The sequence below is a fragment of the Mastomys coucha genome, unplaced genomic scaffold, assembly GCF_008632895.1.
Source record: "Mastomys coucha isolate ucsf_1 unplaced genomic scaffold, UCSF_Mcou_1 pScaffold15, whole genome shotgun sequence".
Lineage (NCBI taxonomy): Eukaryota > Metazoa > Chordata > Mammalia > Rodentia > Muridae > Mastomys > Mastomys coucha.
In genome coordinates, this window is record NW_022196897.1 from 168,122,181 (window position 1) to 168,147,614 (window position 25,434).

General features: G+C 50.9%; 3 protein-coding genes across 26 annotated transcripts in view; all 3 read right to left on the reverse strand.

Moving 5' to 3' along the window:
- Positions 1 to 8,014, reverse strand: part of Uckl1 (uridine-cytidine kinase 1 like 1) — a 26,130-nt gene extending 18,116 nt beyond the window's left edge. For 6 of the 14 annotated variants that reach the window (XM_031373115.1, XM_031373116.1, XM_031373118.1 and 3 more), the window contains exons 1-4: positions 7,351 to 7,594; positions 475 to 665; positions 279 to 385; positions 4 to 174 (exon numbers count right to left, since the gene is read on the reverse strand). In XM_031373115.1, the coding sequence (XP_031228975.1) occupies positions 4 to 174; positions 279 to 385; positions 475 to 665; positions 7,351 to 7,463 (582 nt within the window). In that variant the 5' untranslated portion in view covers positions 7,464 to 7,594. Of the gene's footprint in view, positions 1 to 3; positions 175 to 278; positions 386 to 474; positions 666 to 4,063; positions 7,307 to 7,350 lie in introns of those variants that run through there. The other 8 variants (XM_031373125.1, XM_031373126.1, XM_031373117.1 and 5 more) reach the window with 7 other exon arrangements.
- On the reverse strand, positions 7,598 to 18,104 carry Znf512b (zinc finger protein 512B). 9 transcript variants are annotated; one of them, XM_031373111.1, is made up of 17 exons: positions 17,739 to 18,097; positions 16,194 to 16,319; positions 15,812 to 15,954; positions 15,398 to 15,526; positions 14,718 to 15,304; positions 14,390 to 14,616; positions 14,218 to 14,289; positions 13,995 to 14,141; positions 13,736 to 13,860; positions 13,554 to 13,646; positions 13,316 to 13,414; positions 13,064 to 13,234; positions 12,553 to 12,747; positions 12,198 to 12,299; positions 11,780 to 11,842; positions 11,132 to 11,230; positions 7,598 to 10,572 (listed from the first exon to the last, which is right to left on the reverse strand). In XM_031373111.1, exons 2-17 carry the CDS (start codon positions 16,315 to 16,317, stop codon positions 10,321 to 10,323), a joined length of 2,628 nt encoding a protein of 875 aa, XP_031228971.1. In that variant the 5' UTR covers positions 16,318 to 16,319; positions 17,739 to 18,097; the 3' UTR covers positions 7,598 to 10,320. The 9 variants fall into 9 exon arrangements, with proteins under 9 accessions (XP_031228971.1, XP_031228969.1, XP_031228973.1 ...); XM_031373110.1 differs by having other exon boundaries at positions 9,630 to 10,572; positions 13,956 to 14,141; positions 17,739 to 18,099; XM_031373109.1 differs by having other exon boundaries at positions 7,600 to 10,572; positions 14,718 to 15,526; positions 17,739 to 18,098.
- Positions 18,105 to 20,382: 2,278 nt separating this feature from the next.
- On the reverse strand, positions 20,383 to 24,562 carry Samd10 (sterile alpha motif domain containing 10). Of its 3 annotated transcripts, none has more exons than XM_031373131.1 (5): positions 24,273 to 24,562; positions 22,806 to 22,987; positions 22,550 to 22,721; positions 22,078 to 22,218; positions 20,383 to 21,968 (listed from the first exon to the last, which is right to left on the reverse strand). In XM_031373131.1, the coding sequence occupies exons 1-5, from the start codon at positions 24,361 to 24,363 to the stop codon at positions 21,946 to 21,948; spliced, it is 609 nt and encodes a 202-aa protein (XP_031228991.1). In that variant the 5' UTR covers positions 24,364 to 24,562; the 3' UTR covers positions 20,383 to 21,945. The 3 variants fall into 3 exon arrangements, with proteins under 3 accessions (XP_031228991.1, XP_031228990.1, XP_031228992.1); XM_031373130.1 differs by having other exon boundaries at positions 24,240 to 24,562; XM_031373132.1 differs by having other exon boundaries at positions 22,806 to 22,971; positions 24,240 to 24,358.
- Positions 24,563 to 25,434: the final 872 nt, after the last annotated feature.

The window sequence follows — 25,434 nt, forward strand, 5'->3', positions numbered from 1 at the left end:
TACCCAGTCCTTTTTCCGGCTATGAGTGGTGAAATCATAGATGGGTACTTGGACGCTCCTGCCCTGCTTTAGTTTCTTAAGGGTGGAAATGATGAGATCGAAGTCAAAGGCATCAGGGTGGTCAAAGTTGAAATTGTTGCAGGCAGCCTGTTCCTGCTGCTGCTGTGTCAGAACCTGAGGGTGGAGGGGCATAATGAAGCCTACTGACCACAGGCTTACATTTGTAGAGGCAAAGCGACAGGGAGGAGATTCTCTGGTATAGATGAGCAGGGCCTCACCTTATAGAAGGAGTCCATGGACAGCAGGACCACCCAGGGTACATCTAGCGCCTCAATGATCATTCTGGCCACAGTGGTCTTCCCAGATGCACTGCCACCTCCTAAGCCTGTGGAGTGGAAGGGTACCTTGCAATTTGTTGCAGTTGGGCTGGCCATACCAACAGATCCCCACGGTGCCTTCCCACACCACTCTCACCAATGGCAAAGGCCTCCTTGGACTGTGTACCATGTTCATTGTACCATGGTGGCCTCCCAGCTGTGTAGATGGTGCGTTTGCTTGTGCGAAGCAGGGGTGGCTCTGACTTGCACTGGCTGGTGGTGCGCTTCCGGGGTGAGCGCCCAGTACCCACTGGTGGGAGAAGTCTGTCCAAAGACCCAGCATTGCTGCTGCAAAGAGGAATGTGCTCAGCCTCAGTCAACAGTTTTCAACCTATTCTGGTCATGCCAAAGTGGGACAGGCACAATATGGGCTCAACTGGGGAGGGTGTGTCCAAGAAACCTACCTTTAGCTGTTTCATAGGGTTAATTGGGGCACAAGATCTCACTGTTCACACAGCAAGAACAAGGGACAGCAATTAATGGCAAGATGGCAGGAGAACACAGGAGGATATACACAGTCTCAGAGCTACAATCCTACCCGTGTAGACTGTGATGGGTAGAGTCTCATTACTCAAGAAAAAGGAGGACCTGGCCAGGCAGTGGTGGTGCATGCCTTTAATCCCAGCACTTGGGAGGCAGAGGCAGGTGGATTTCTGAGTTTGAGGCCAGCCTGGTCTACAGAGTGAGTTCCAGGACAGCTAGGGTTATACAGAGAAAGCTTGTCTTGAAAAACCAAAAAAAAAAAGACAGAAAGAGAGAGAAAGAAAAAGGAGGATCTAACTAAGGACTCTGCCCCTCCCCAGCACAGCACACTCTTTAGGTAGTCCAGCCACTGCTGCCCTACAGGATGGTTGCACCAGGAGGTGAAAGTGCAGTATACTGGCCACATGCCAGTAGAAAGATGTATGTTTTGGGATACTCCCTGGCCTGACACCCTGTCAAGCAATATAAGATAGAAAACAAGAAGGGAGGCTGGCAAGAGGGAAATTTAACCCAAGAAGGTCAAATAAGATCTGTAACTGTGCACACTTATAGCCTACCACTTATGCGAGGTGGGCACTCAGAACCATGCTGACATTTCAGTGGGTCTGCATCCCTAAAGGGGTGCCATTTCCGGCCATGGCCTTCAAATCTGAGAATGAGCAACTTCTACAGAAGTTCAATGTTCTGCATCACCTTCCTATTACCTGCTGTTTGTCTGAGGTATAGCCTGATGCAAAAGTGCTAAGAGAATGAGACATATACTTAACAGAGGCAATTTCTGGCCACTGCCAGAAAAGAAGCCTGGACAGGTCATATCATCCTAGTCTCAGCTTTCAAACTACTCAAGAAGCTCTCAGATCAGTGCTCTAGCAAGTTATGGCTCACCTATGTAGGACTAAATTGAACTGTAGCCACTGACTATACAGGACAGTGTTTAGTGGGTAGGAAGGGTGCCTATAGAAATGGCAGATGAACATGCCACGCTAGCTCTGTGTGGAATGCCTCCTACAGTGGCTGGTATAGTCTACAGTACCACAAGAAAAAGAACACTGTATGGAATAACAGGTAAGCCTGAGATGAATGAGGTAGACTGGTAGGCCCAGGTGGGAACGAGTATCCCCAGGGCACTCTTGGGTGAGAAAAGTACACTATAATGAAATATGGTTTACACAAAAGCCAGTAGACGAAGGATGCTCAGTTAGGGACTGAGGACATAGCTTAGAAAACAAATCTAGGGCCTGATCTCCAGTTAACCCCAAAAGATGCTCACCTAGATGCACATTCATGCCAGTGTCTGTGAGAAAGGTGTGTATTCAGAAAACCTGAAAGCAAATATACTAGTATAATAATCAGGATTTCCCTGGAGACCACAATCTGGGACAGGAACTTCTGTCACATTTGGATAGTTTACAAGCATAGGCTCTCTTATCAAAACGGAAGCTGGGCTTATCTGGGAAGCTCCCTTTCTTGCCATATTCTTGCTGTTGTCTCATAGCTCTCCATATGGTAGTTTCCAGGGCTGACATATAGGGATATGGCTCAAGACAAACTTTCTGCCTCAGGGATGGCCCAGTTTGGGAACAATGATGGTCTCAGCTGAATAATCCTTCCTAGAAGCAGAAAGAGTGTGGGTGTGTGCACACGTGAGTAGGGGTAGGCAGTGGAAAGACCACCTAATATGTGACTGGTCATACTGGCAGCTCTGAAGGATGTAGTGTATGACAGCAATAGACACAAGTGGATATCATGAAAAGAACCCATCTGTATCCAACCAAGAAAACACACTGAATTCACCCTTGGGTGACAATAATAAGCCTGCTTGTTTCTACACCATCCATCTTTACCAGAGCATGAGTATAGGGAATAATTAGCCAGTCTGTTAAATTCAGCCTCACTGCCACTGCTCTGGGGACAAGTGCAGGAGCTGAGAGCATGGAGCTAGACATAAATAAGCTGAGATTGAGATCTGAGTCTGCCAGTCAGGGGTCTTAAGAACAAATAGCATTTGAGGGACATAGGTCAAGAAATGAAAGGCTGCCTGAGGGATGTTACCTGTACCTCAACTCAAGCTTGCCTGAATGGCTCAGTCAAAAACAAACATTAAGATCCCCAGATCCCCAGGTGGTTGCTCACCCGGGTATACTAATCTGTCTACAGTAAACAAATGGATCTGTGAAGCTTATCCACTGGCTACCCTTTCCATCAGGCAAAAGCTACACACACACACACACACACACACACACACACACACAGACACAGACAGTAGAGGGAGAACCAGAGATTCCCCAAGGTTTCAGACTGGGTCTTGCCTTGGTCCCTAAAGGCAGCATGACCACAATACACAGTAATTCTAGGAGGCCATGGTAAACAAACAAACAAACAAAAGCAAACAACAAAAACAAATTCAAGAGGTGTCTCCCCACTGAGCCTCTTCTTCCTTCCTCAGGGAATGCTTTTGGGAGGAAATTACTCCAATGCAGAACATTGTAAGACTTGTAAGAGGGCAGAACAACCTGATAAAGCTCCCAGCCACCAGTGGTAAAAACAAGTACACACAAAGCTAAGACACACTCAGTCAGAAACTGGACAAAGGACCCAACAGGCAGGGGCTGTTTTCCTGATCCCCCTGATTCTCACAGGAGCAGCTTCTCTGGGAGAATTTTAGTTCCCTTTCAGTGACTCTTTCACCTCAATGAAGATTCCTTCCAAAGCTTGTGCTGCTGATGGGAAGAGTGCCCAGTTGCAAATAGATCAGGGAGGACTTTGCCAGAAATCTGCCTAACCCTACTGGGATATCAGGCTATGTCTGTACCAAGCCCAGCTCCCCTGCCCTCCTCAAAGTTAACAGCTGTCTCCTACAGCCAGAGATAAGGCAGCACCCATTTCTCACAAAAAGGTGCCCCTTGATGGGAAAGTTGCACAAAATACTTCATTTCTTATCCACAGACAAAGGGTCTTCTAGCCACAATGACAAAAGTTCATCTGTACAAACAATATTAAGAGCCATAGTGAATGCAAGATGCTATCATAACCCACAGCCCCAAGCCAGCCACATCTGCAGCCCAAGCACTATTCAGCTCCCAGGAGCACCTGCCGACTTGTTTGTTTTCAGATATCCATGGACACACATCACACACAAGTCAGATGTGGTCAGTACCATTGGGAAGTGGGGTTTCATCAGCAGGGACTCTGCGGCAACTCACCTGCTTTCTGTTCCAAGAGCCCAGCACCCTGAGATCCTGATGCCAGGGTAAGCTGGGGGGCTGCTCATAGCCAAGGATGCAGGTAAGCACAGAGGGCTCAGAGGTGGATGTCCTTGGACAGTGGGATGACCCAGGTATGTGTGGTACAGGTTCTAGCAGTTAGAGGATCACTACCTCTTAGAATTACAGTTGTCACCAAAGACAACTTGGGAGTTCTAGCCACCTGAACTGGTCTTCCATAGGCGGAATCACTCCTATAAGTAGCACAGCCAAAGAGCTAAGTGGGGTTGGACCCCTACCTTGTAGAAGTAGGTTGCTATATACAGGGAGTGGGGACACAGCAGCTAGGAGGCCCCAGAAACCCTACTGCACTAAGGGAACACACTCAATGCTAGTCTCAGAGGTTAAGGCCACACACATAAGAGGATCACCCAGTCAGGGCTCATGCCCAGATATTAATAGTACTGACTCTGGCCTTCACAATCCCCAGGCCAGTTGCTGTGAAGTGTACTTCAGTGTTAGCTGCTATGCACATTGGCCTGGACCTGCTAGGAATCACTAGTACCTCTACCCAAATTTTCTGAAAGAAACACAGTTCTGCCTCCCAATGCATACACAGCAAGACAAGGAAATTTGAGGCCCCACCAGGCCAGGTGATCTGAATGTCAGTGCTGAGCTGGGTGCCCCTCTCCTGGCCCCAAGGTGCCTCCTACAAGGATAAACAAATCTGAAATTCTACCCTAGCACATCCAAGAATAACTGTTCCACCCCACCTCACACAGGCTCCAGCAAGCCCAATGGCCACCTTGGCCTCATCAGTCAGCAGGGGACACAGCCACCTCCCTGCCCACAGCATAGAAAGGGAAGATTTGGTCCCAGCATCAGCTGAAATCCCTTTATTGACTTAAGATCTAATCAGAGAGCTTTTGCTGGCTTTGGGGTTCTCTTCAAGGGGTGGGTTAGCCTTATTGCAACCTCATCCTACCTGGCTGGCCTACAGCACTAAGTCTGGCAAGGCTCAGAGAAGGAAGCTTTCAAGTGGACTTCATGCATCTGAAAAGGAGCCACTCTGGGAGCTGCCTTGGAGCTCCTAGGAGCTCTTCTCACTACCTAGGTAACTTGTGGGTATGTCTACATCCCCAGACACCAGGAGCAGGAAGAGCCAATCTATGTTTGCATGTGCATGTATGTGTTTATAGTTTGTCTGTCCCTCTGACTCTACTCTTAGATGGTTGGCTGGATATGCTCCAGAATTGCTCTGGGAGGCTAATATTGTTCTGGGCAGGGGTGAGGAGTTAATGAGTCCTAGGGAATCAGTTTGCTAAATTTGGTTGGATAAGCACAACAGAGAATCTTGACAGGTTCCTTGGGTACCCCAGCAGGTCAGGATCAGTGAGTAGTAAAAATGCCACACAGGTCTGTAGGAAGCTAACATTGCGATGGTCTCAGAAAGGGAAGGCTTAATTCCAGATGTGTTACTGCTAACATAATGCACCTGTCTCACCTATTGATTCATTAGACTTGGCTCCAAAGTACCACACCCTGACCCGGACTTCCTCTTTACCTAGGGCACACCCGGCTATCTGGCTATTACACCCCTTAACTTCTGTCTTTGAAGTTTTCTTCTTTCAGGGCTCCATTTTAGGCCTCAGGGCTATCTGAGGTAGGTGGTGCTGGAAGCTGCTGCTCAGTTTTCATTTCCCCCTGGCTATCCACTAGTTAACAGCTCTGTCATCTGTGGCTCAAACCACTCACCAGGGAGTTGCTGCAGACCTGTATGTATCCTTATCAAAGAAATAGAGGTTACTGAGGACCTAAGCAGCTGCCTCATTGATAAGAACACTACGTAAGATAATATCTTGGAAGCCCTGTAATTTGCATTCCCCATATCTCAGAAACCAGAATCAAATATCTACAGCAGAGACTGAAGAGAAGAAGGCTCATCACTTGGACCACCAAAAAACTAAGAAAGGTCTCAAGGTCCCTCTGCTATGGTTAAACCTATAATCAAGTAACCCATACTGAAGCTTCTATGGAATTCCTGCAAGAGGCAAGAGGTGGTTCAGAGATAGTCATCAAGGCCACTTTCACAAGGTAGACATTAGAGGCCTCACTTGCCAACCTGCACCCAAGGCTCTGGTAGTACCATTAACTTCTCTCAACTCTCTATAATTCCAAACCAATCTCCATGTTGCATATCGACATGAAAGCCAATGGCTGTGCTGGCTAAGGTAAGCGGACTCCAAGGAAAAAGCCTCAAGGGCAGGCAGATACGGAGACAGGTGCTAGGCGAAACCTCACGATAGACATTAAGTCTACCAGTGACTCCCTCCCCTATTGCTGCCAGAGCCTGAGGCACCAGGGCAGTTTGTATCTTCTCAAGGTGTTTCCTCAGGAAGCTTCGGAGGTATTTGGCCATGGACTCTTAGCTTCTAGTTAAATCGAGACACTCTGAACTAGAAAGCATCACAAAGTCAGGCTCCTGGTCAGAATGCCTGGAGTGTGTGAACTATCTGGGATTCACTTCATCCATTGCCAGCACCTGACGTCCCAAAGGCGTCCAGGGTTACAGCTTCTCAGGCGGTGCACTCAGGCCTGCAAAGCCGGAAGACATTTGGCCTTCAACTGGCACAATCAGACCGGAAGAGGTGCCACATGAAGTTTCCAAGCATAATCACCGCCCCCTGGCGACCGCGACCTAGAGTTGCTACTAGTGATGATCAGGCCGACTGAAGACAAGGACCCTTATCTCCTACTGTACCCCTTTCATTCTGCTGAAAGCCTCGAAAGTCTCAAAGGCCCCTAAACTCTCGGACAGGAGGAGATCACCACCCTATCTTACATTCACAAGCACCACTGGTCGCCAGGTGCAACTTTGAGCTCAATTTCGACGAACTCAGAAGGTCGAACACGCCTACCGCCCAGCTGGGGAGCCCAGAGCGCACCCACTAGGGACAGAAACTCAGGCTAAAGAGGTCAAACAGGTTTCCACTCTGCGCCTCCAAAAGCTTGAGCTTGGGCCAGTTCCGCCTTCCGTCCGCTGGGGCCCTCCAGGTCGCCTGCCACCTCCCTCTCCCTGGCAGAGGGTGGCCGACGCATAGCCCAGTAGGCCCCAAGGCGCTGGAGAGTCGCCGAAACCTGTTCAGGACCCACGAAGCTGTGGAGATCAAGCTGCCCATCTACGGAGATGCCCGGAGCTGTCCGGGCTTTAGGAAGGGATGCAAGCCGTGTTCCGACCCCTCCCAAGAGACAAGCGCGGCCCCTGCCTTATTCAGGCCCGCGCCTACCGGTCCTCGCACGCTGTTTCACTCTGCTCGGCCGGGCGGCCAGGCACGTCTGGGGCCACAGTGGACTGCAGGGGCGAGGGGGCAGCGCTCATGGAGGCCGGCGGCGCAGCCATGGCGTCCCGAACCTGGTGGAGGCCGGGGAGGCGCGCCGGGAGGCAGGCACGCTGCGGACTACAATCCCCACAAGGCTGTGCGGCAAGCCCCGAGAATGGCCCTTGCCTCAACACAAAGTCAGCCTCACAAAATCCCTGGAAAAAAAAAATCAATAAACATTTATTTGATACAGTGACTTTAATACATAGTTGATGGCCCACCACCGCACCACTCCGGGCCAGGGGATGAGGATGGGGACAGATGATCACAAGGCGGGCAGGACCAAAGCTCACCTCAAAACATCTTGCAAATAAAACACTTTGTAGATAGAATATATATGCATGTATATCTATGGTTACAAGTGATAGCCAGAAATGCACTTGTGTAATGAGAACTGCATTAAAACCAAACCAAGGAACCCAAAGTTTAGGAGGCGCTGCAGTCAGGTATGAGGGGTGACCTGGGAAACCAGGCCTCCAGGGCAAGGGACCTGGGTTCCACCCAAGAGGGAACAGCTCTCCCTTCAGAACCACCATAGGGACAGGAAGGTCCCAAAGCCTCCAGGAGGCACCGTTATCTGCCTGTGCAGGAACATAAAAGTGCACCCTGGTTCTGCATGAAATGTCTGCCCTTGGCACTTCTGTTTTTTAGGGCAGGGCAAGCGCTGAGCCAGAGGTAGATCTGTAGAGACCCTGACTTTTGCATTTTGCCAAGGACCCAAGGTTGGTTTGGCCCTCTAAGTCTATGCCCACCACCTTCTGGAGCTCTGCCATGATGGTCCCTCTTATTGAGCATCTGTGTAGGCTGGTGGTTACCTTTGGGCCAGAGTAGGGAGGTGGGCAGACTGATGAGCCCTGACACCTTGGAAGAGCTTTGCAGTCTAGCTTGCCACTACTTACCAGTCACCACAGGCTGGTAACTATCCAATTGCAACTTCTGACAGCTGCCCCAAAACTGACCTCAAAGACTGAGTTAAAGTGCTAACATCAAGTTACCAGAACAGCCAAGTCCCATACCAAGGCCTGTATATGGGCTTTATGGTATGTCCTGGAAACTCAACCCCCAGCAAACCCAGGTCCTACTTCTCCCTACAAGTGCCAAGTACCTGAGAGGCTGGGGTGGATGGTCACCCCATAGAGGTGTTGTGAAAAGTGCACTTTGGCCTCCTTCCCTTCTGCAGTTGCACACCACCACCCCCAAACTCCAGCCTACCCTTTTGACACTAGATCATACCCACCTCTGACCACGTCAAAGTGTGTAGGAATTGGAGTCCATTCAACACCTACAATACACCAGGCCGTGGTTACCTTGCTCAGAGTCAGAGCCTTTCTAAATACAAGTGTACAAGGACTTCACCCCAAATCTCCCTGGAGCTGGCCTTCTTGGAAACCCTCCCTGCTGAGCCTAGGGGCAGGTGCTAGTCAGTACCACAGCAATACCTTCGGCACCAGGAAACCCTTAGCACCATGACATTAAGATTGTTGAGTTTTTGTATATATATATATATATAAAAAAAAAAAAACCCAGAAAATTTAAAAAAGGTTGCTACTTGTCACAGCAACAAGACTGGCATCAACAACATCCAGGAGACACACAGAGGCAAATATCAAAATTCACATCATCCAGGATCAGAAGCAGAGGCCTCAGTCCACCCCTACCAACACTATAAAAAGCTCATTCCAACCCCTCCAGTCTTCTCCTCCTGGTGTGGCTCACAGCAGGGTTGGGAGGTGGGAATAGGGTTAGAAGGTAGAACCAGGAAGGAGGCCAGATCTCTCTTTCTGGCCTTGTCCAACCTAGAGACCCTGTTATCCTCAGGGCCCCTCAAGAAAGGGGTGAGGCCCGGCCTACAGTTGCTACACTGGCTGAGACCCCATCTTTCACTATCCTTCCATTTCTGTATTAAATGACTGCCACTAGATCCCAAGGGCAGATAAAATAAAAGGGAAAAAAAGGCCTTCCACAGAACTTGGCTTATAGGCCCACCTAGCACAACAGACATATGCAGTCTCACCTAAGTGCTACTCCTGAGCTAGGATCCTTCTGGCCAGTCTCTGCTTCACATGGCTGTGGCCCCAGGGAGGCACTCCTAAGGGTGCTAACCACAAGATTAGAAACTAAAGGCTGGAGGTGAAACATCCTAGTCTGGGCCTCCCTGAAGTAGAACACACAGAGTTCTTTCCTTGCCTGGAAGGTTACATATTCCACCATGACCACACCAGTCAAGTGAGGTGAGGCCTGAAGCACAGCAGGGATGACAGAGGAGGGAAGCAGGCCCAGAGAGGTAGAAAACAGAAGCAAGGGGGTCAGAGGTGGATGCAAAAGGACAGATGAGTGGGTGGCTGTCAGGGCAGCATGGCAGTAGACAGGGTCTGTCCTGGGAGGTAGCTGGGAATACTGGAGTTCCAGTGTTGGGTGGAGGCAAGGCCCAAGTTATGGCAGCCAGACTGCTCAGGTGCCTCATCAGCCCACAACTATGGGTCACCAGGAATGTCTGAGCCTAGAAAGAGTCAGATTGGGGATCCTACTGGCCAAGGGGAAGGTGGAAACTGGGGCCATTTGACTGTTCAAGCACACTTCATGCCCCATGATGCCAAGACTCTAGATCCTGCCAGGTCCATGAATGTCCTCGTAGGAACGGCTGGGTCCTCCAGCCTATTGCACTTTTGCTGCTGCCCTGGCACTCCCGGGGAGCCCCATCTAGCCATGTTGAGGCAGCCTAAACAGGGGAAGGACCACTTTCAGGGACAGCAGAGTGGTTTGCCAACCCTCTGGACAGATGGGGGTGTGTGTGGAGGTGGAGGACCAGTCTAGAACTGGCTCCCCTAATCAATCTGGACAATGCAGGGCATGATGGGTAGGCCCTGCTCACTAGGCTCACTTTTCAGGTGCCTTCCCAGCTCCAGCCTTCTTCCCACTGGAGCTCCGGGACCCCCTGTCTCTGCCTCCTGGGGGCCAGTCATCCCTGTTAGGGGGGAGCTGAGATGCTGGCTCCTCAGAGGACCGTTCCTTGGGTTTGCGGCCCCGCTTCTTTCCTCCTGACAGACTTTTCTTCTTCTCTTTCCTAGGCATCAAGGAGTCCTGGCTCTTGTGTTTGGAAGGCAAGTCAGCTGAGGTCCGGAACCAATTCTAGGGTGAGAAAACTTGTAGTAAAAACTGAGAACCTTGGTCCAAAGCTACAGACCTAACTTGTTTTATTAAAAAACAAACAAGCAAGCAAACAAATCCTTTTATTATTGTTTTCTTGGCATTTGTGACTGCATGTGGGTATGTGCATGTGCATGCAGGTAGCTTTGGAAGCCAGGGAGCCTCCTGACACTGGTGCTGGGAAACAAACTCTGGTTCTCTGGAAGAGCTAGAGGTACTCAACCACTGAATCATTTTTCCCACCCATCTAAATTACTTTTTTGGCTGGGCATACAACTGCTAAGAAGTGGCTGAAGACGGTTTCCCTGCTAAGGGAGGGAGGCTCCACTCAGTGGCTGGGTATCAAACTGGGACAACCCAGACTAGTCTTTTTTTTTTTTTAAGAGTTATCACCCCACGCTCATGACACTTCAGGGGAAGTGGACCCTTAGAGAAGAAAACACTAGATTTCTCAGTGTACACCGTCTCAGCCACTTGTTCTCTAGCACCCATCCCTAAGGCCAGCCTCCAGGCCTGCAGGTCCAGAAGAATACTCTCATACCTCTCCATGGGTCTTAAGGATGTGGTACTTGACACCGCTCTCAGAGCTGAACTCTTTGGGACACAGCAAACAGCGGTACTTCCCCACCAGATGGTCCCCCTGCAATGCACAGTGGTCCAGTACCCACCTTCAGAAGACTCAAAGCACCTACTTCTGGTCCAAGCCCTTATCCTGCTGCTATAAGTTTAAGACTGAGGTCAGCTAGAGAGAAGATAGCTGCACTGTCTTCTAGGATGTATGTCAATGGTGGGTTTAGGGACTAAATTACCCTGCAATAGTATTCTCAAGCCACCCTTGCTACAGGAGTAAAAAATAAGAGGTGGGTGAGATGAAGCAGATACTAAATGATAGGTCATAGTGTTTGGTGAATGTCTTCATCTCAAGCCAAATGTACCCTCTGTTAGGGTCAGGATGAACACTTACACCATGTTAAGTCAAGAAGACTTCAGGGAAGGACTTGGAACCAAACAAGTGTAGGGAACAGAGAGGGATTCTGGGCCACCTGTTGAGCATCTACTAGTTTTTGGGACATGAAGTAGTCCGAGTAGGTGATCTTACACTGATGCAGGTTAACCCTTGGTAAGAGAAAACTGGGAGTGCCCAGTGCCCTCCACCCTCATAAGCCATAGTAATAATTCTAGAACTGACCTTGCTGCAGCTGGCAAGATGTGCCTTGAGGCCGGAAACACTGGAGTAGATGGCTTCACAGCACTGCAGGCAGGAGATAGCTGTGGAGAAAGCCCTCCCACAACTCTACACATGGGGCATCCCACTTCAACCTCAGAGCACTCTGGGGCTTCTCTGAGGGGAAGGTCACTGAAGTCCTGGATTTTGGGCAGGGTAGGTAATATGGGTCCCCAGGTAGAAGTCCCCTTTGTTGACATGGTATTTATGTGGAGACCCTACAGAACCCCAGGGTCAAAGATAGGCTGGTCATACTGAAGATGGTTACCTCCTAACAGGACATTCATTGTTTTAACCTCTACTGTTGCCTGAAGGTCCAAACCTAAGCCCCTGTCCTGGAGCCCCAATATCCCACTCCCACTACCTGCTAGTCCCAGCTTACATCATTGGGACAGTTCACATGGCCCTTCTCCTTGACTTCATTCTTCCATGCCTCCAGCAGCTGAGGGTTAAGTGTGGGGAGGCCTGGCCGAGTGTAGTTGAGCTGCAAAGCCAGGCACAGCACAAGGTAAGCTTCAGGCTGAGGCACATGCTGCTCTGACACAATGTATGTGCTTCTGCAGCAGGCTCACTGCCCCTTCACAGATGGGGTTAGTAGATGGCCAAGGTCACAAAAACAGGGCTGCCACAGGGGAATCAAATCAGGTCTGTCCTGGTCAGAGACCAAGAGGTTAGGGGAGCAATTAGGGAATGGCCAAGGGTCAAAATCCTGCCCATCCCTTAGGTGGGCCACTAACCCGTGCAGTCTCAGGCACAAGGTCATCCTTCATGCGTCGTTTGGTCCAGTCACGGGCGAGTTCATCCTCTGCAATCTCCTGTAGGTGGAACACGGCAACCTGGGCCGACGTTCGACGGATGCGACCACTTGGGGTTCGTTCTACCCCAAGCAGCTCCTCAGCTTCTGGGATCTTGTCTGTGGGCTCCTCAGGGGGCTAGATGGTAAGGATACACACAGAGCCAGTATAAGCTAGTATAAGAGAAGGATGATATCCAAAGACCAGGAGTTAGAGGGCATGAGTTTGTAGGCCATGTGTGGTCTTTGCAAGTATGAGAACTCAGAATGCAGTTGTAGACACAACAGAAACAGAACACAGAAGTACCAGGTCCCATCCTTCCTTCTAAGACTTAGATCACTAAAAGCACGAATTGCACCTCTCCGGGAACACATGGACTTGAGAACTTGAGAACACATGTACGACACAATATAGTCTCTTAGAACAAGGACAAGGTAGACTGTAGGCCACTCACCGGGGCTGTGTGCTCTGAACGCACATGATAGTCGTGGCCAGCCTTGGATCGGTAAGTCTTGCCACAGTGGGTACAGGGGAAGGAGGGACTGTCTACCTCACAGGGTGGCTTTCCACAGCGCCGCTGGTGGTATTGATAACCCATGAGGCTGGAGAAGGCAGCCCCGCAGCCCTGGGGATCCAGGTCAGAAACCAGGTAAGAAATCAGCCATGTTCCCAAGTCTTGAACACCCCCATATGGCCCAACACTGACCTCTTGTGGGCAGCGCAGTCTTCCCATCTGCTTCAGCACCTTTCGAAGCCTCTCCCGTTCCTCCTGTTCTCCCCCTTCAGAGGCCTCAGCATCCGTGGGCTGGAGACAGAGCAAGCCTCAGACCTGATGCCAGCCAGGAGTTAGGGCCATAGATCCAAAATCAGGCATAGAGGAGCAGCAGTAGAGTGAGAGGTCAGCAGTCAGGGCTAGACAGGGAGCTGGTGGTCAGGCAGCATACCTTGGCACTGTGTTCAGCCATGGTGTGGTAGTTGAGGCCAGCCTTGGACTTGAATTGTTTTCGGCAGTGCTGGCATTTGAGTGCTTCCTGCAACTGCAGACATGGCCTAACTATGAGAAACCCATCTAGTCGAGGGATCCTCCCTCCCCAGTGCTACTGGGGTAGGGAGACAGGAGGCTTACCTTATGACATACTTCCATGTGCTTTTTGAGCCCCACGAGGGTCTTCCGGGTAACCACATTGCAGGTGGGGCAAACAGCCTCCCCCCGTTCATGGATGGCTCGTTGCCACTGCTCCTCAGGGCCACCTGTGAGGCAGGGCCAGGCCTCAGGCTTGTGGGGCTCCTGAATGCCCTGGATTCCAGGGACATCCCCCATGCCTTTGCTACGGGATCCAGCCCACCATGGAGACCTGTCCTGGGTCCTGCCAGGCAGCCCCCACCTGGGGCTGGGTGGGCCATAGGAGTTGGTGCCTCCTTGCTGACAGTGACAGGGGTGGCCAGCACCTTCTTCCGCACTTCCTCAGTTCCTGATCCCTCTTGCTTCTTGGAGCGATGAACTCGAGCCTTGTCTTCAGCTTTGGCCAGGCCTATATACACATACAGAATGGATGAGATATATGGGCTATACTGACATCCTCAGTGTTCGGCTAGCTGGGGTCTTACCTTTGAGCCCAAAGGTCCCTGAGATAGATGGTTGCTCCCCTGTGAATTTCTTCGGTGTTTTCTGTTTCCTTCCTGACTCAGGGAAGAGAAAATGAGTGCCAAGACCCTGGCCACATACTCACTGAAAGGCCAGAGCCCATCATGGCCAATCTCCCCAGGGCTCTTATCTTACTGTGCTTTGTGCGCTCAGGGTCTTCCTCTGGCTGGGACATGGGGCCTATAGGACGCAGTGCCTCTTTGCCCATCAGGGGCCTGCTGCCTGGCAGCAGGGAGCTGTTGCTAGGATCTGTGCTCAGCGGGAAGGTCATACTCTGGTCCACGGTAGATGGGCCATATTCTCCATTCTCTGACCTTGCCTGCTTAGGCAAGATGGGGCATGTGTCCAAACTGTCTGCAGCCCTGCAAGTGGTAGGCATGGTGAGGTCCAGGCAAACCCAGTGGTCCTCTTACCCCCTCCAGGCACACCCGGACAACTCACCACCTCAAATGACTTCCTGTACCTTTTCTTATTGCTGTTCTTGCCTGTAGCACGAAGTGTTTTGTTCTCAGATTTGGACAGCAACACCATTTTGCAGGGTGGTGTGTGTCTGCTGATGGCGATGGGCTTGCTGACCGGCACAGGCTTGCTGACCACAATGGGCCTGCTGACTGGTACTGGCTTGGTGAGTGGCACAGGTTTTGAAACAGTCACAAGCTTGGTAACTGGCATATGTTTGGTGAGTGGCACAGGTTTGGTGACTGGGATGGGCTTGTTGACAGGCACAGGCCTAGAGACTTGCATGGGCCTACTGACTGTGACAGGCTTGGTGACTGGTATAGGCCTACTGACTGTAACTGGTTTACTGATGCCAATGGGCTTGCTGACTCCCACTGGTTTGCCAACAGTAACAGGTTTGCTCACTCCGATGGGTTTGCTGACCCCAACAGGCCGATTGATGGTGACTGGCCGGCTGACTGGGCCAGGCTTGGGGGCAGGTAGGGGATGGTCCATGTGATTCCAAATCCGGTGCTTCTCCAGCTGGGTCTTGGAGGTGAATGCGGCCTCGCAGAAGGGGCAAGGGAAGGCCAGCCTATCTGAGATAGCGCCCTGGGCAGGGAGGGCAGGTGTGGGATGGGGCCCCGGGGGCCTCTGCCCAGATGCACCCCCAGGCCTCCTCTTCCCTGACCCACAGCCCCTTACCCCTTGGCACCGCTGATAGTGGTACTTGAGCCCATAGATGCTGGGGAACTCTAGCCAGCACCCTGAGTTTGGACACTTCACCCTTGAGTGTGCCTTGAATTCATCTTTCCACTGGTTCATCAGAGAGAGCTGGGCAGAGGAAAAGGCCAAGCTGCTGACCTGTAGCTACCCAGACTTAAAGCTCCCCCAAGCCAAATAAGCCCTTCAACCTCAAGAGCAGACCAATTCAAGCCATGCTGCAGACCTACGCTGATGACTACTAACAGCCCACTGGGACTTTGTAACAGACACAAGGGCCCTAGGGTACATGCTGAAACGAACTGGTACAGGATGTATGGAGGGCTGGTAAGGCATGGAAGTGGCCCTCACAGACTAAATAGAATGAACCCCACTCTAACCCCTTAGGGAGCTCACAGGAATATCTCGGAGAGCTTGGTTCTCGGCTTTCGGCCTCCCTTTTTTCTTCCCTTCTGTCTTGTCACTGGCTGAGTTTCCAGGGTCAAAGCAGAGTGGGGCCTGGCTAGGCACTGTATGTCCACTGTGGACCACTGGCATCCCTATAGTATAGGAGACAGCAAGGCTCAGCGGCTGCATAATATCACCGACTCCCAAGGGTCAGCAAGCCCAGACCGAGTCTTGGCTCACTCATATCAAGACCCAGTGGCTAGAGTTAACCCAGGACAAGAGCCTGGCTACAATCCACCCCATAAAGGTCCTCAGGATACCCAAGGCAGTAACTCTACCACTGGCGATATATCTGTATCCTTTAGAACTGGTTTCTGCCTTAGCTACTCACCTAGCTTTGGTGGGTCCTGCAACAAGGGAAGCTGGACCTCCTTCCGGTTGACTCCCTTTCCAGGTCCACTTTTGCTGGATCCTTGAAGCCGACGGCCTCCTCCAACACAGAAGGATTCAGTCATCTCTGCAGAGTAAGTACACAGACCTATGAGACGAATAGGCTCAATACAGGACTTTCACTGGGGTTTCCTAGAGGCCCTCAATATGCCTCTCTAGCCCTGACCTCCTGTATCGATCACATCAAAAAGCAAGTAATGGAAGCCTCTAACTTAGAGAAGGGGATTTGCACAGACAAGGTCTTTCTAAATAACCCAGAAGGCATGAGAAGTATAGAAAGAACAGAGATTCTTACTACATTTGTCATACTTACCTATACTCTCATCTAGACACATAACACCAAAGGGTGCTGAGGATCAGAGTTAGGCCTGTGTTCAGAGGGGTCCATGCAACTGAAGATAATATTCCTCATAGGGGACAATTAACACTAGTAATGGTTGCTGGCTCATAGGCAGCCACATCATCACACCTCAGGGATAGCTTCTCCTCAGGGTCCTGGCCCCTGCCATCCAGATACATGATACTAACCTACCCAGATAAGCGCCCTTGAAGACCTCTCTAGGCACAGAAGCTGCTATGAGTGCTGAAGGCCCACTTCCCCACCACATGCACTCATCTCTCTGGTTGGTAAAGTGAAGATCCACTAGAAAAACATTTTGGTCCCCATGCTTACTGAGCCATCCTACCTGTCTGCCTTCTCAGCCTTCCGTGCAGCCAGGGCTCCTCCACCCTCACACACCAGATCAGACCCTCAGCCACTACAGCCAAGACAGCCACCATTTCTTGCTATTTTGAATAGGTTCTAGTTTCCCTGCCTAGGAAACCACTTCAGCTAAACAAGTTATAGGCAATACTAGCAAGCAGAGGCTATAGAATATGCATGCTGCTGCCCTGGGGTTGGGCCTCCAGGGACTGTTCTGCTTGCAGCATCACATACCCTGAAAACTGAGGAAGGGTCTGAGCATGGCATGTTGAGGACTCTCAGAGGCACCCAAAGCCACAGAAGGGGGCGGTACCAAAGAGCAAGGTTCAAGCAGGTGAGCCATCTCCTTACAGTTTTTGATCAACTCAAATCAGAGGGGATGTGTAGGGGCTGCTATATCCTGGAGTGCTAAGGTCAGAGGTCAGGACAATCACTGTCCATTGCCAAGGACAACACCCCATCCTGGGCCTAGGGGAGGGGAGGAGGGTCTTAAGTTAACCAAAGTTCTCTGGATGTCCTCGTTTTGCAGCTTCAGAAGGAAATGAGTTATCCAGAACCCCGATTACATTTGAGGTCCGGGTTATACGGTCTGCTGCAACCTTCTAGTTTTTTCAGCGTCTAGGCCTGGCCGCCAGAGTAGGGAGAAAACCCTTCCTCCACCTGGGGTCCCTGAGTTCTCCCTTGTAGCCTCCAGGGAAGAGGGCGCTGCAGCCGACGCAGGCCACTCCGCCAGGCCAGGCGAGCGCAGCCAAGAGGCGCACCTGGAGGCCCGTGGCCACCCACCTGTCACCTGAGGCCGGACACGGGCTGCAGCCTGGCCCGGAAGCGCCGACCGCGGGGGGGCGAAGGCAGTGAACCAAAATGGCGACTTTTTCTGGAGGAGGAGGCGGGAGGACGGCGCCGACGCGGGGAGCGGGGCGCGGCGCGGGTCCGGGCGCGGCGGGGAGGCGGGCTGGGCACTGGGCTGGTGCGGGGAGCGGGTGGCGCCAGGGCCGCGGTAGAGCGGGCAGTGCCGGCGCTTACCTGCAGCGCCCAAGGGGTGCGGCCAGGCCAGGCCGGAGCCAGAGCCGGGCCGGGGCGCGGGGCGCGGGGCGTGGGGCGCGGGGTCCGGGCGGCGCACACTGCGCGCCGTGCTGCGCACATGCGCGCTCCCGCCCCTCCTACCTTTGACAGTTTTACTGCGGGGGGGGGGCGGGAGGGGGCGAACTCTCGCGGTATTCACGCGGCCGCCGCTGCGGGGAAGGGGCCAGTGGGGCCTGTGTGCCACGCCATGCTGTGAGATCCGTAGTCCAGGTGGTACTTGCTTGCCTCCAGGGCCAAGAGGTCTGTCACGTGTGCCTTGGGCAAGAGTCGCTTTGTGGACAGTCCAGTAAACTGAGGCATGTCAGGAACTCTGGACACTACCGCAAATCCTGTCTGACAGATTAAGCAACCAGTGTGGTTACGCTAGCTGAAGTAGATTCTATAAAGGGTTATAGGACATCCATAGGCTGTCAGGGCATACCTCAGCCCCTATCTGTCCCTGAGGCCACCCCCTAGTCAATCTAGACACTGTTAAGACCAATAGGCTTTATTGGGGTTACTGGCTATTGAATCAACTTCTCCTTCCTTTGTGAACCATTAGTGGTCCTAGACCAACAGCCAGTATCTAGCTTCTCTGGCCTAGAGCCTAGGCTGCTAGTGTAAGATCTAGGGGGTGGGGGGATGACATCCCAGCCCACAGAACTTGGAAATAAATGAAGCAGAGAAATAAACATCCCTTTGACAGACTAGGAAGGGCACAGTGGCTAATAAGAAGGTAGAGTGCAAGCCGGGCAATGGTGGCACACACCTTTAATCCTAGTACTTGGGAGGCAGAGGCAGGTGGATTTCTGAGTTCAAGGCCAGCCTGGTCTACAGAGTGAGTTCCAGGACAGCCAGAGCTACACAGAGAAACCCTGTCTCGAAAAAAGCAAAAAAAAAAAAAAAAAAAAAAAAAAAAAAAAAAAAAAGGGGGGGGGGTGCTCCACAGAAACAATAGGGTAGAGAAAAATTCAGCTTTCATTTGGTAGTCATAATACTGTTATCTGCCCCCAGCCACCCTCACTGTTTTTGAAACAATGTTTCACTATGTAGCCCTTTGTAGAACAAGCCAGCATCAAACTCAGAGATCTGCCCATCTCTGCCTTCCATATGCTGGGGTTAAAGGCATGTGTCACCGTTTGTGATTCTCCCAGAATGTGGAATGTCAGAATGTTAGTGGGGATCAGTGTACATACTGAGGTGTGTTCAAGGTTGTCAGTTTTTCCTGTGTAAATCTGAGTTTTCACAAGTGTAATATACCAATGCTCACAGGTTGTCTAAGTGACCATGTATTAGCAGGTGGTAGTCATATGTGGGCATCACGATGTAGATGAGAGCACTATATTCCCTGAAGTTGGAGTTACAGACAGTTGTGAACTGCCTGAACTGAGTGCTGGAAACTCAATTCTGCAAGAGCAGCAACTGTGTTCTCTCTCCAGCCCCACATCCCTGTAATTTTTCTAATGTGTGTATCTAAGTGTCAAGACATTTTACAACGTAGTGCACTTATATGCACCATGTGGTATGTCACGTCTAGTGTTAGTGGGTGGTTATGCATTCATATTTATGCACTTGGGTAATTATATCTGTGCATATGGGGATGTATAAGTCTTTACAAACATCATTGTATAGCCAAATGTGCAAGTGTGTTTGTACGTATTCAAGCATGTCTTAGTGTTGTGTCACTATGTTTGTGGCCTATACCTCAATGTTCCTATTGTATGTCTGGTTACTGTATTCAGGGTGTGTGCTTCATGTGCTATGTATGTCAGGTTATGCCTGAAGAGTAAGCCCCCAACAAATAACCATGTTAAGCTGTAGTGATAGTTTATTTGGAAAAGGGGTCTTTGTAGATGTGACTGAAGTTTCTGAGGTCTATGTGGAGTTAGTGAACCCTAAATTTAAAGAAGATATTTGAGAGACAGATGAGAATGATCACAGAAATAGATTTGTGATATAGCCTCGAGCCAAGGAATACCAGACAGCCACTACAAAGTTGAATAGATAAGGAAGAATTCTTCTCTACTTTTATTTTTTTTATTTTTATTTTTATTTATTGTTTTTTTCAAGACAGGGTTTCTCTGTGTAGCCCTGGCTGTCTTGGAACTCACTTTGTAGACCAGACTGGCCTCTAATTCAGAAATCCACCTGCCTCTGCCTCCCATGTGGATTAAAGGCATGCACCATCACTGCCCTCTTCTCTACTTTTAGAATACCTCTGTTACTGTTTCTGTGCTATGGATCAAACCTGGGTCTGGGCCACAAACTATGTCCAATATCACTGAGCTATACTCCCAGACCATGAGCCAGGTTTTGCTGTGTCCCAAACTGGGATGATATCCACAGGACCTCTACTTGAGACATGTTTTATTTTTTTTATTTTTTATTTTTTTACTTGAGACATCTTGTTCTGATGTCCTGGAGTTACCAAGTAGCTTTCCCAGGATACAACACCTCTGCCCTCTAGTGGTTCATCTGCAGGCACTGTCCTAGACAGCTCTTTACTCCCCAGAGATCCAACGCTGATGGCATTTGAGAACCAGATTTATTTCTGATTTTGTTTTTATTTTTTGTTTTGGTCCGAGTATAAAAAAGTGACCAAAAACCAAGGAAGACAGGACAGGAGCATAGGGAAGAAAAGACAGAGAGAGAAGGGGCAGAGAGGGCCTTCTTTTGGTTGCAGGTACCAGGACTGGGGGATTCTAGAGGCAGGCAAACACAATAAGGGAGCCCTTCCATGGATGGAGGGCATACAGGATGGAAGATGCCAGGCCAATGGCCCAAATTAACTGTAATGAGCAACCTTGAATTGAGGCCAGCTCTTGGCACACAGAGGGGACTGGAGGCTGAGCCTCAACTGTCCCTGAGATTTTAGAGTCCCTGGGAAAGTTGGTAGAGAGCAGAGTGAGAGTGAGATGCCAGGGTCATCCTCATTGTTCTCCTTCTGGCAGCAACAACCCCCAAATAACCAAGGAGGGGCTGTCCAGGTATCTAGTGACATATGAAAGAACTGCCCTACATGACTTTCTCGGTTGAGAACAGGTTTTCTTGGGAAAGCCACAGAGGTGGACACACATACACTCTTACAGACAGACAGACAGACAGACAGAAAGGCAGGCAGACATTCTTCAATATGGTCTCTAAAGCCAGGGAATAGGGAAGCTGTTTAAAAGCATGACTTCTTCAAAGGTAAGATTGAGAACATTGCTGAACTGGTGAGCTGTGCATAGAGTCACCTATACAGCACTGGAATCTGTGCCATATACTGGCTTTGCAGCTTGAGCATCTTGGACCCCTCTCAATTTCACTTCTAATGAGTGGGTAGGGTATGCTGAAGTTTCATAATTATTGAGTGAAGCACATGGCATGATGCCTAGCTGAATTGATCACCACTAGTATGGACAGCAGATTGGGCCTGCTGTACTCTGGGAGAGCTAGGGGACAGATACACTTGAAAGAGAGCCAAGACAGCTTGTCCCACTGTGTGGCTGATCTGGGGGTACCTGGGAAAGACATAGAACTAAGACTTAAGGGGAAGACTCACCACTCAGATGGGAGATGGTCACATGTTGGAGGGAGCATAAATAAACAGACTCCCTGGGAGTCTGGGACATTCAAACCCCACTCTAGTTCCAGGCAGCTACCCTGTTTGCTGCCAGCAGCACCAGGGGATGGACCTGGGCTTGGATCTCAGAAGAAGGGCCTATGAGCAGGCAGCAACCACCCACCAAGTGACAGGGCAGAGCCTGTAGTGCCTCTCCAGAGACACCGGGAGGTGTAAGTCTTGTTCCTCCCTGATCACTGGGATAGGTTTAGCCACTAGGATATCCTGCAGGATCCAAAGCGGCTGTAGGGCTAGTTCTGACTCATTCTTGGCTGTGGGCTCTGGTCACAGTGTTGGGGTCTGGGGTCCAAATATAGGCAGCAGCTAGGACATGTTTCCGAAGGAAGCTGTAGGATGGATAGGAGGAAAAGTTGATTTTTGGCACACCCAAGGATGATCCTTACTGGATACCCCCAGCCTCCCCCAACCCTGGTGCTCTAGGTTCCTGATACTAACCTTGGCTGAGCAGCTGCAGGCTCCGCCCCTCCTCACGAACCTGCAGGTGAAGCACCTGCTGCAGCACCTCCTGCCTCTGAGCCTCTTGGGTCAACCCCATTCTCTGCAGCTTATCTGCATTTAGTCGAAGCAGAGCTCGGCCTAGGGAGAGAGAAGGAAGACAGTGAGGCAAACAGAGGCAAAGCATAAGACTATCAGGATAAGACAAACAAATAAACAAATAAAAACTCATCAGAGACCAAGAAAGTAGAGCAGAGATTCAGAGATTCTTAAAGGAAGAAAGGTAGAAAGAATGACAAGATTGATTAAAAGAGGCCAATCAGAGAAGCATCAAAAGATAGAGCAGAGAGACTAGGAGAGGTACACACACACACACAAACATGCACACACACACGGCTGGAGGATACAGGTGAAGACAAGGCTGACTAAGTCTTGAGCATTCTGGTCCTCCCTAACCCATGACCCACAATACCAGTGATGGCATGCTGGGAGAAGGCCTCGACGTAGACGAGGTAGTTGTGAGGACAATGCTTCTTGAGCCACTTGCAAACGTCTTGTTGGCTCCACAAGACCACCGGCCTTGTCAGGCCACCCAGCGAAGGACTTGTATGGTACAAGCCATAGTGATCAGAGTACAGTCGGGCCTGCAGGTGGGGAAATAAGGTCAGTTAAATGAAGGTAATAAAACTGAGAGAAAGGGCTAAGATTTAGGTGGGATAGGTAGGCACCTGGGGGGCCTCTGAGCCCGGCTGTTGAAGGAGCTTGATTGGCCTGCTGCTGGATGCCCTCTGGCTGCGGGAGTCATGCCACGTGAGGCTGGTGCCTGGTGTCCGAGGCAGGTGGCAGGGTATGTTCTCAGCTGATACTGTGTGCTCTAGGAGGGTCTGGCAGAAGCTGAAATGGGCAGAGGCTGTATGCAGGGATGTGCATACAGAGTGGTCAGGGGCAAGCTCCTCCCCTGTGACTCAGCTCCCTGACAAATCTTCTCTCTACCAATGAAGGGAGTAATAATTTTTTTTTTCCCAAGAGTTGTCTTGAGAACTTTCAGAAGATAAACTGGAGATGTCTTTCCCTTTAGCAGCTGATAGCCCACACTCTGGCCCCACGGGTGATTAGATTGGAGGATGACCCTCGCCATGGCCAGGCCACAAAAGCAGCTATCTCCAGGGCTGCCCTGACTTGCTTTGCCTTTGACTTGGGCTGACAGGCAAGCCTCCTACGTGCCATACAGGACCAGGGTGTGCACAGATCTTTGTCTTTAATAGTCTCTAACTATGACTCACTGACAAAAAGTTTGAACTATGGGAAAACTGACAAGAAGCACTTGCCAGGCACATGCCGGATTTCCTTTCTATGTGGCTTCTGCAGGGCCTACCTCAGGACAACTAGTGCGAATAGGGTGACAGCTAGGCATGGACTAGTTAACACAATCCTTCTTCCACTAATTCATTCATTGCACTTGTTAAGTTAGTTTTAGGCTCATTTGTGGGGATCTCATGAGTCTGGGAATGACCAAAGTCTTGAAGCACCAAAAGCATCCATAAATACTGTATATATGACTCTATGTGGTACCAGCAAGTCAACAGAAGAAAGAAGGTGGGCTTAAGAAGTGTGTGGCCACTATTCTGAGGTAGCCTGTAGTACCATAAGACTTATTTTAATCGAGCGAGGTCCAAGGAATAGGCACTGTGGTCTGAGGTACTTGCAGGGCCTTCCCTGGGCTAGTGCTAGAAAGCTCCTCATAAGGGGAAACCAGTCCAACTTCTTGGCTATAATCGCACCTGCCAAGGTCGCCCAGGCTCCGCCTATTTCCTCTCTGCACTGGGCCAGTCTGTTGTTCCCAACCTCAACCTCAGAATAATTACGCTTCTGCCTCCAGCACCAACGTTAGGGCTTGGGGAGGGTTTTTCTCTATGTGAAGTAAAGGGTGACCGGAATGTGGTGTCATCTCAGTGAAGAAGCTCCTGCCAGTCATCCCCCACTCCAAATCAAGGCCTGAGACTAACCGCCGCCCTCCCGCCCCATAATGCTGGACAAAGGCCCTCGGACTCTAGTAAAAAAGACTTCCTCCCCGCAGTGGCCGCCCCCGGAAACCCTTTGAGTCTAGCCCCGGTGCTCTCCTTGGGCCCTGGTACCCTTCCCGCTCTCAGCCCGCTGCTCACGATATTCCTGCGCCTGGGTCCATCCCAGCTCACCGTCCACATCCGGGCGCTCCCCGAAGCCTGTACGCACAGCCCCGGCGCGAGCTCGCGGCGGGCTCAGCTTTGACCGCAGTTCGGTGAACATGGAGCCCGCGGATGCGCGGCTCAGGCACACGCCCCTCGCGGAGCACCAGGCAGCCAGTGTGGCCGGTGGGCAACCCGCACCGCGTTCCCACCCGCCGGAGCCGGCCAAACCCAAGCCGGTCCCCGCGGCCGGGGAGTCTGCGCGGCAAAGCACCTGCCGCCCAGCCCTGGGCGCAAGGCGCGCTCCGGGAGCTCGGAGGTGTATCGGCGGCGCGCGGGGCTGCGTACGCCGAGGATGTCCGCCAGAGCAAAAGGCGTCCTTGTGCACCTGGGTAGGACTCCGTGGACCAGCCTCTCTTTCAACCCGCTGGAGGGCCTTTGCAGTTGGCAAGCAAGGTCCCCTCGGTCTGGTGGTGGTGGTGAAATCATATCTGTGGGCTTTTACCTACTCAGTCTGGCTAAGAACTGGATCATTCTCTCCTAAACACCTGTATGTCCTAAATTGCTCATAACTTTTTTTTTTTTTTAATTTTATGAATGTTTTGCCCGGGTATATATCTGTGTACTACATATGTACCTGATGTCCAGAAGGGGACATCGGATTTCCTGGCACTGGGGTTATGGACAGTTGTGAGCTGCCACATGAGTAAACCCTTGTCTTCTGCAAGAATGAGACATTCTCTTAACCACCAAGCTATATTTCCAGCCCCACTAGCTCGTTCCATATATAATATATATATATACACATATATTTGAGATTATTTATTTATTTTACTTATTCACTTTACATCCTGCTCACTGCCCCCTTTCTGATCACCCCCTCTTTTAAATCCTTCTCCCTCCTCTTCTCCTCTGGGCAGGTGGGGCCCCCCCTGGAACACACACACACACATACTTCTGCGAGGCTAGGTTTTTCATCTCCCACTGAGGCCAGACAAGGCAGCCCAGGTAGTAGAACATATCCCATGTAGAGATAGCCCTGGCTCCAGTTGTTCAGGACCCACATGAAGGTCAAGCCACACATCTGCTATGCATAAGTGGGGAGGCCTACGTCCAGTCTGTGTATGTATGTTCTTTGGTTGGTGGTTCAGACTCTGAGAGCCCCAAGGGTCCAGGTTAGTTGACTCTGTTG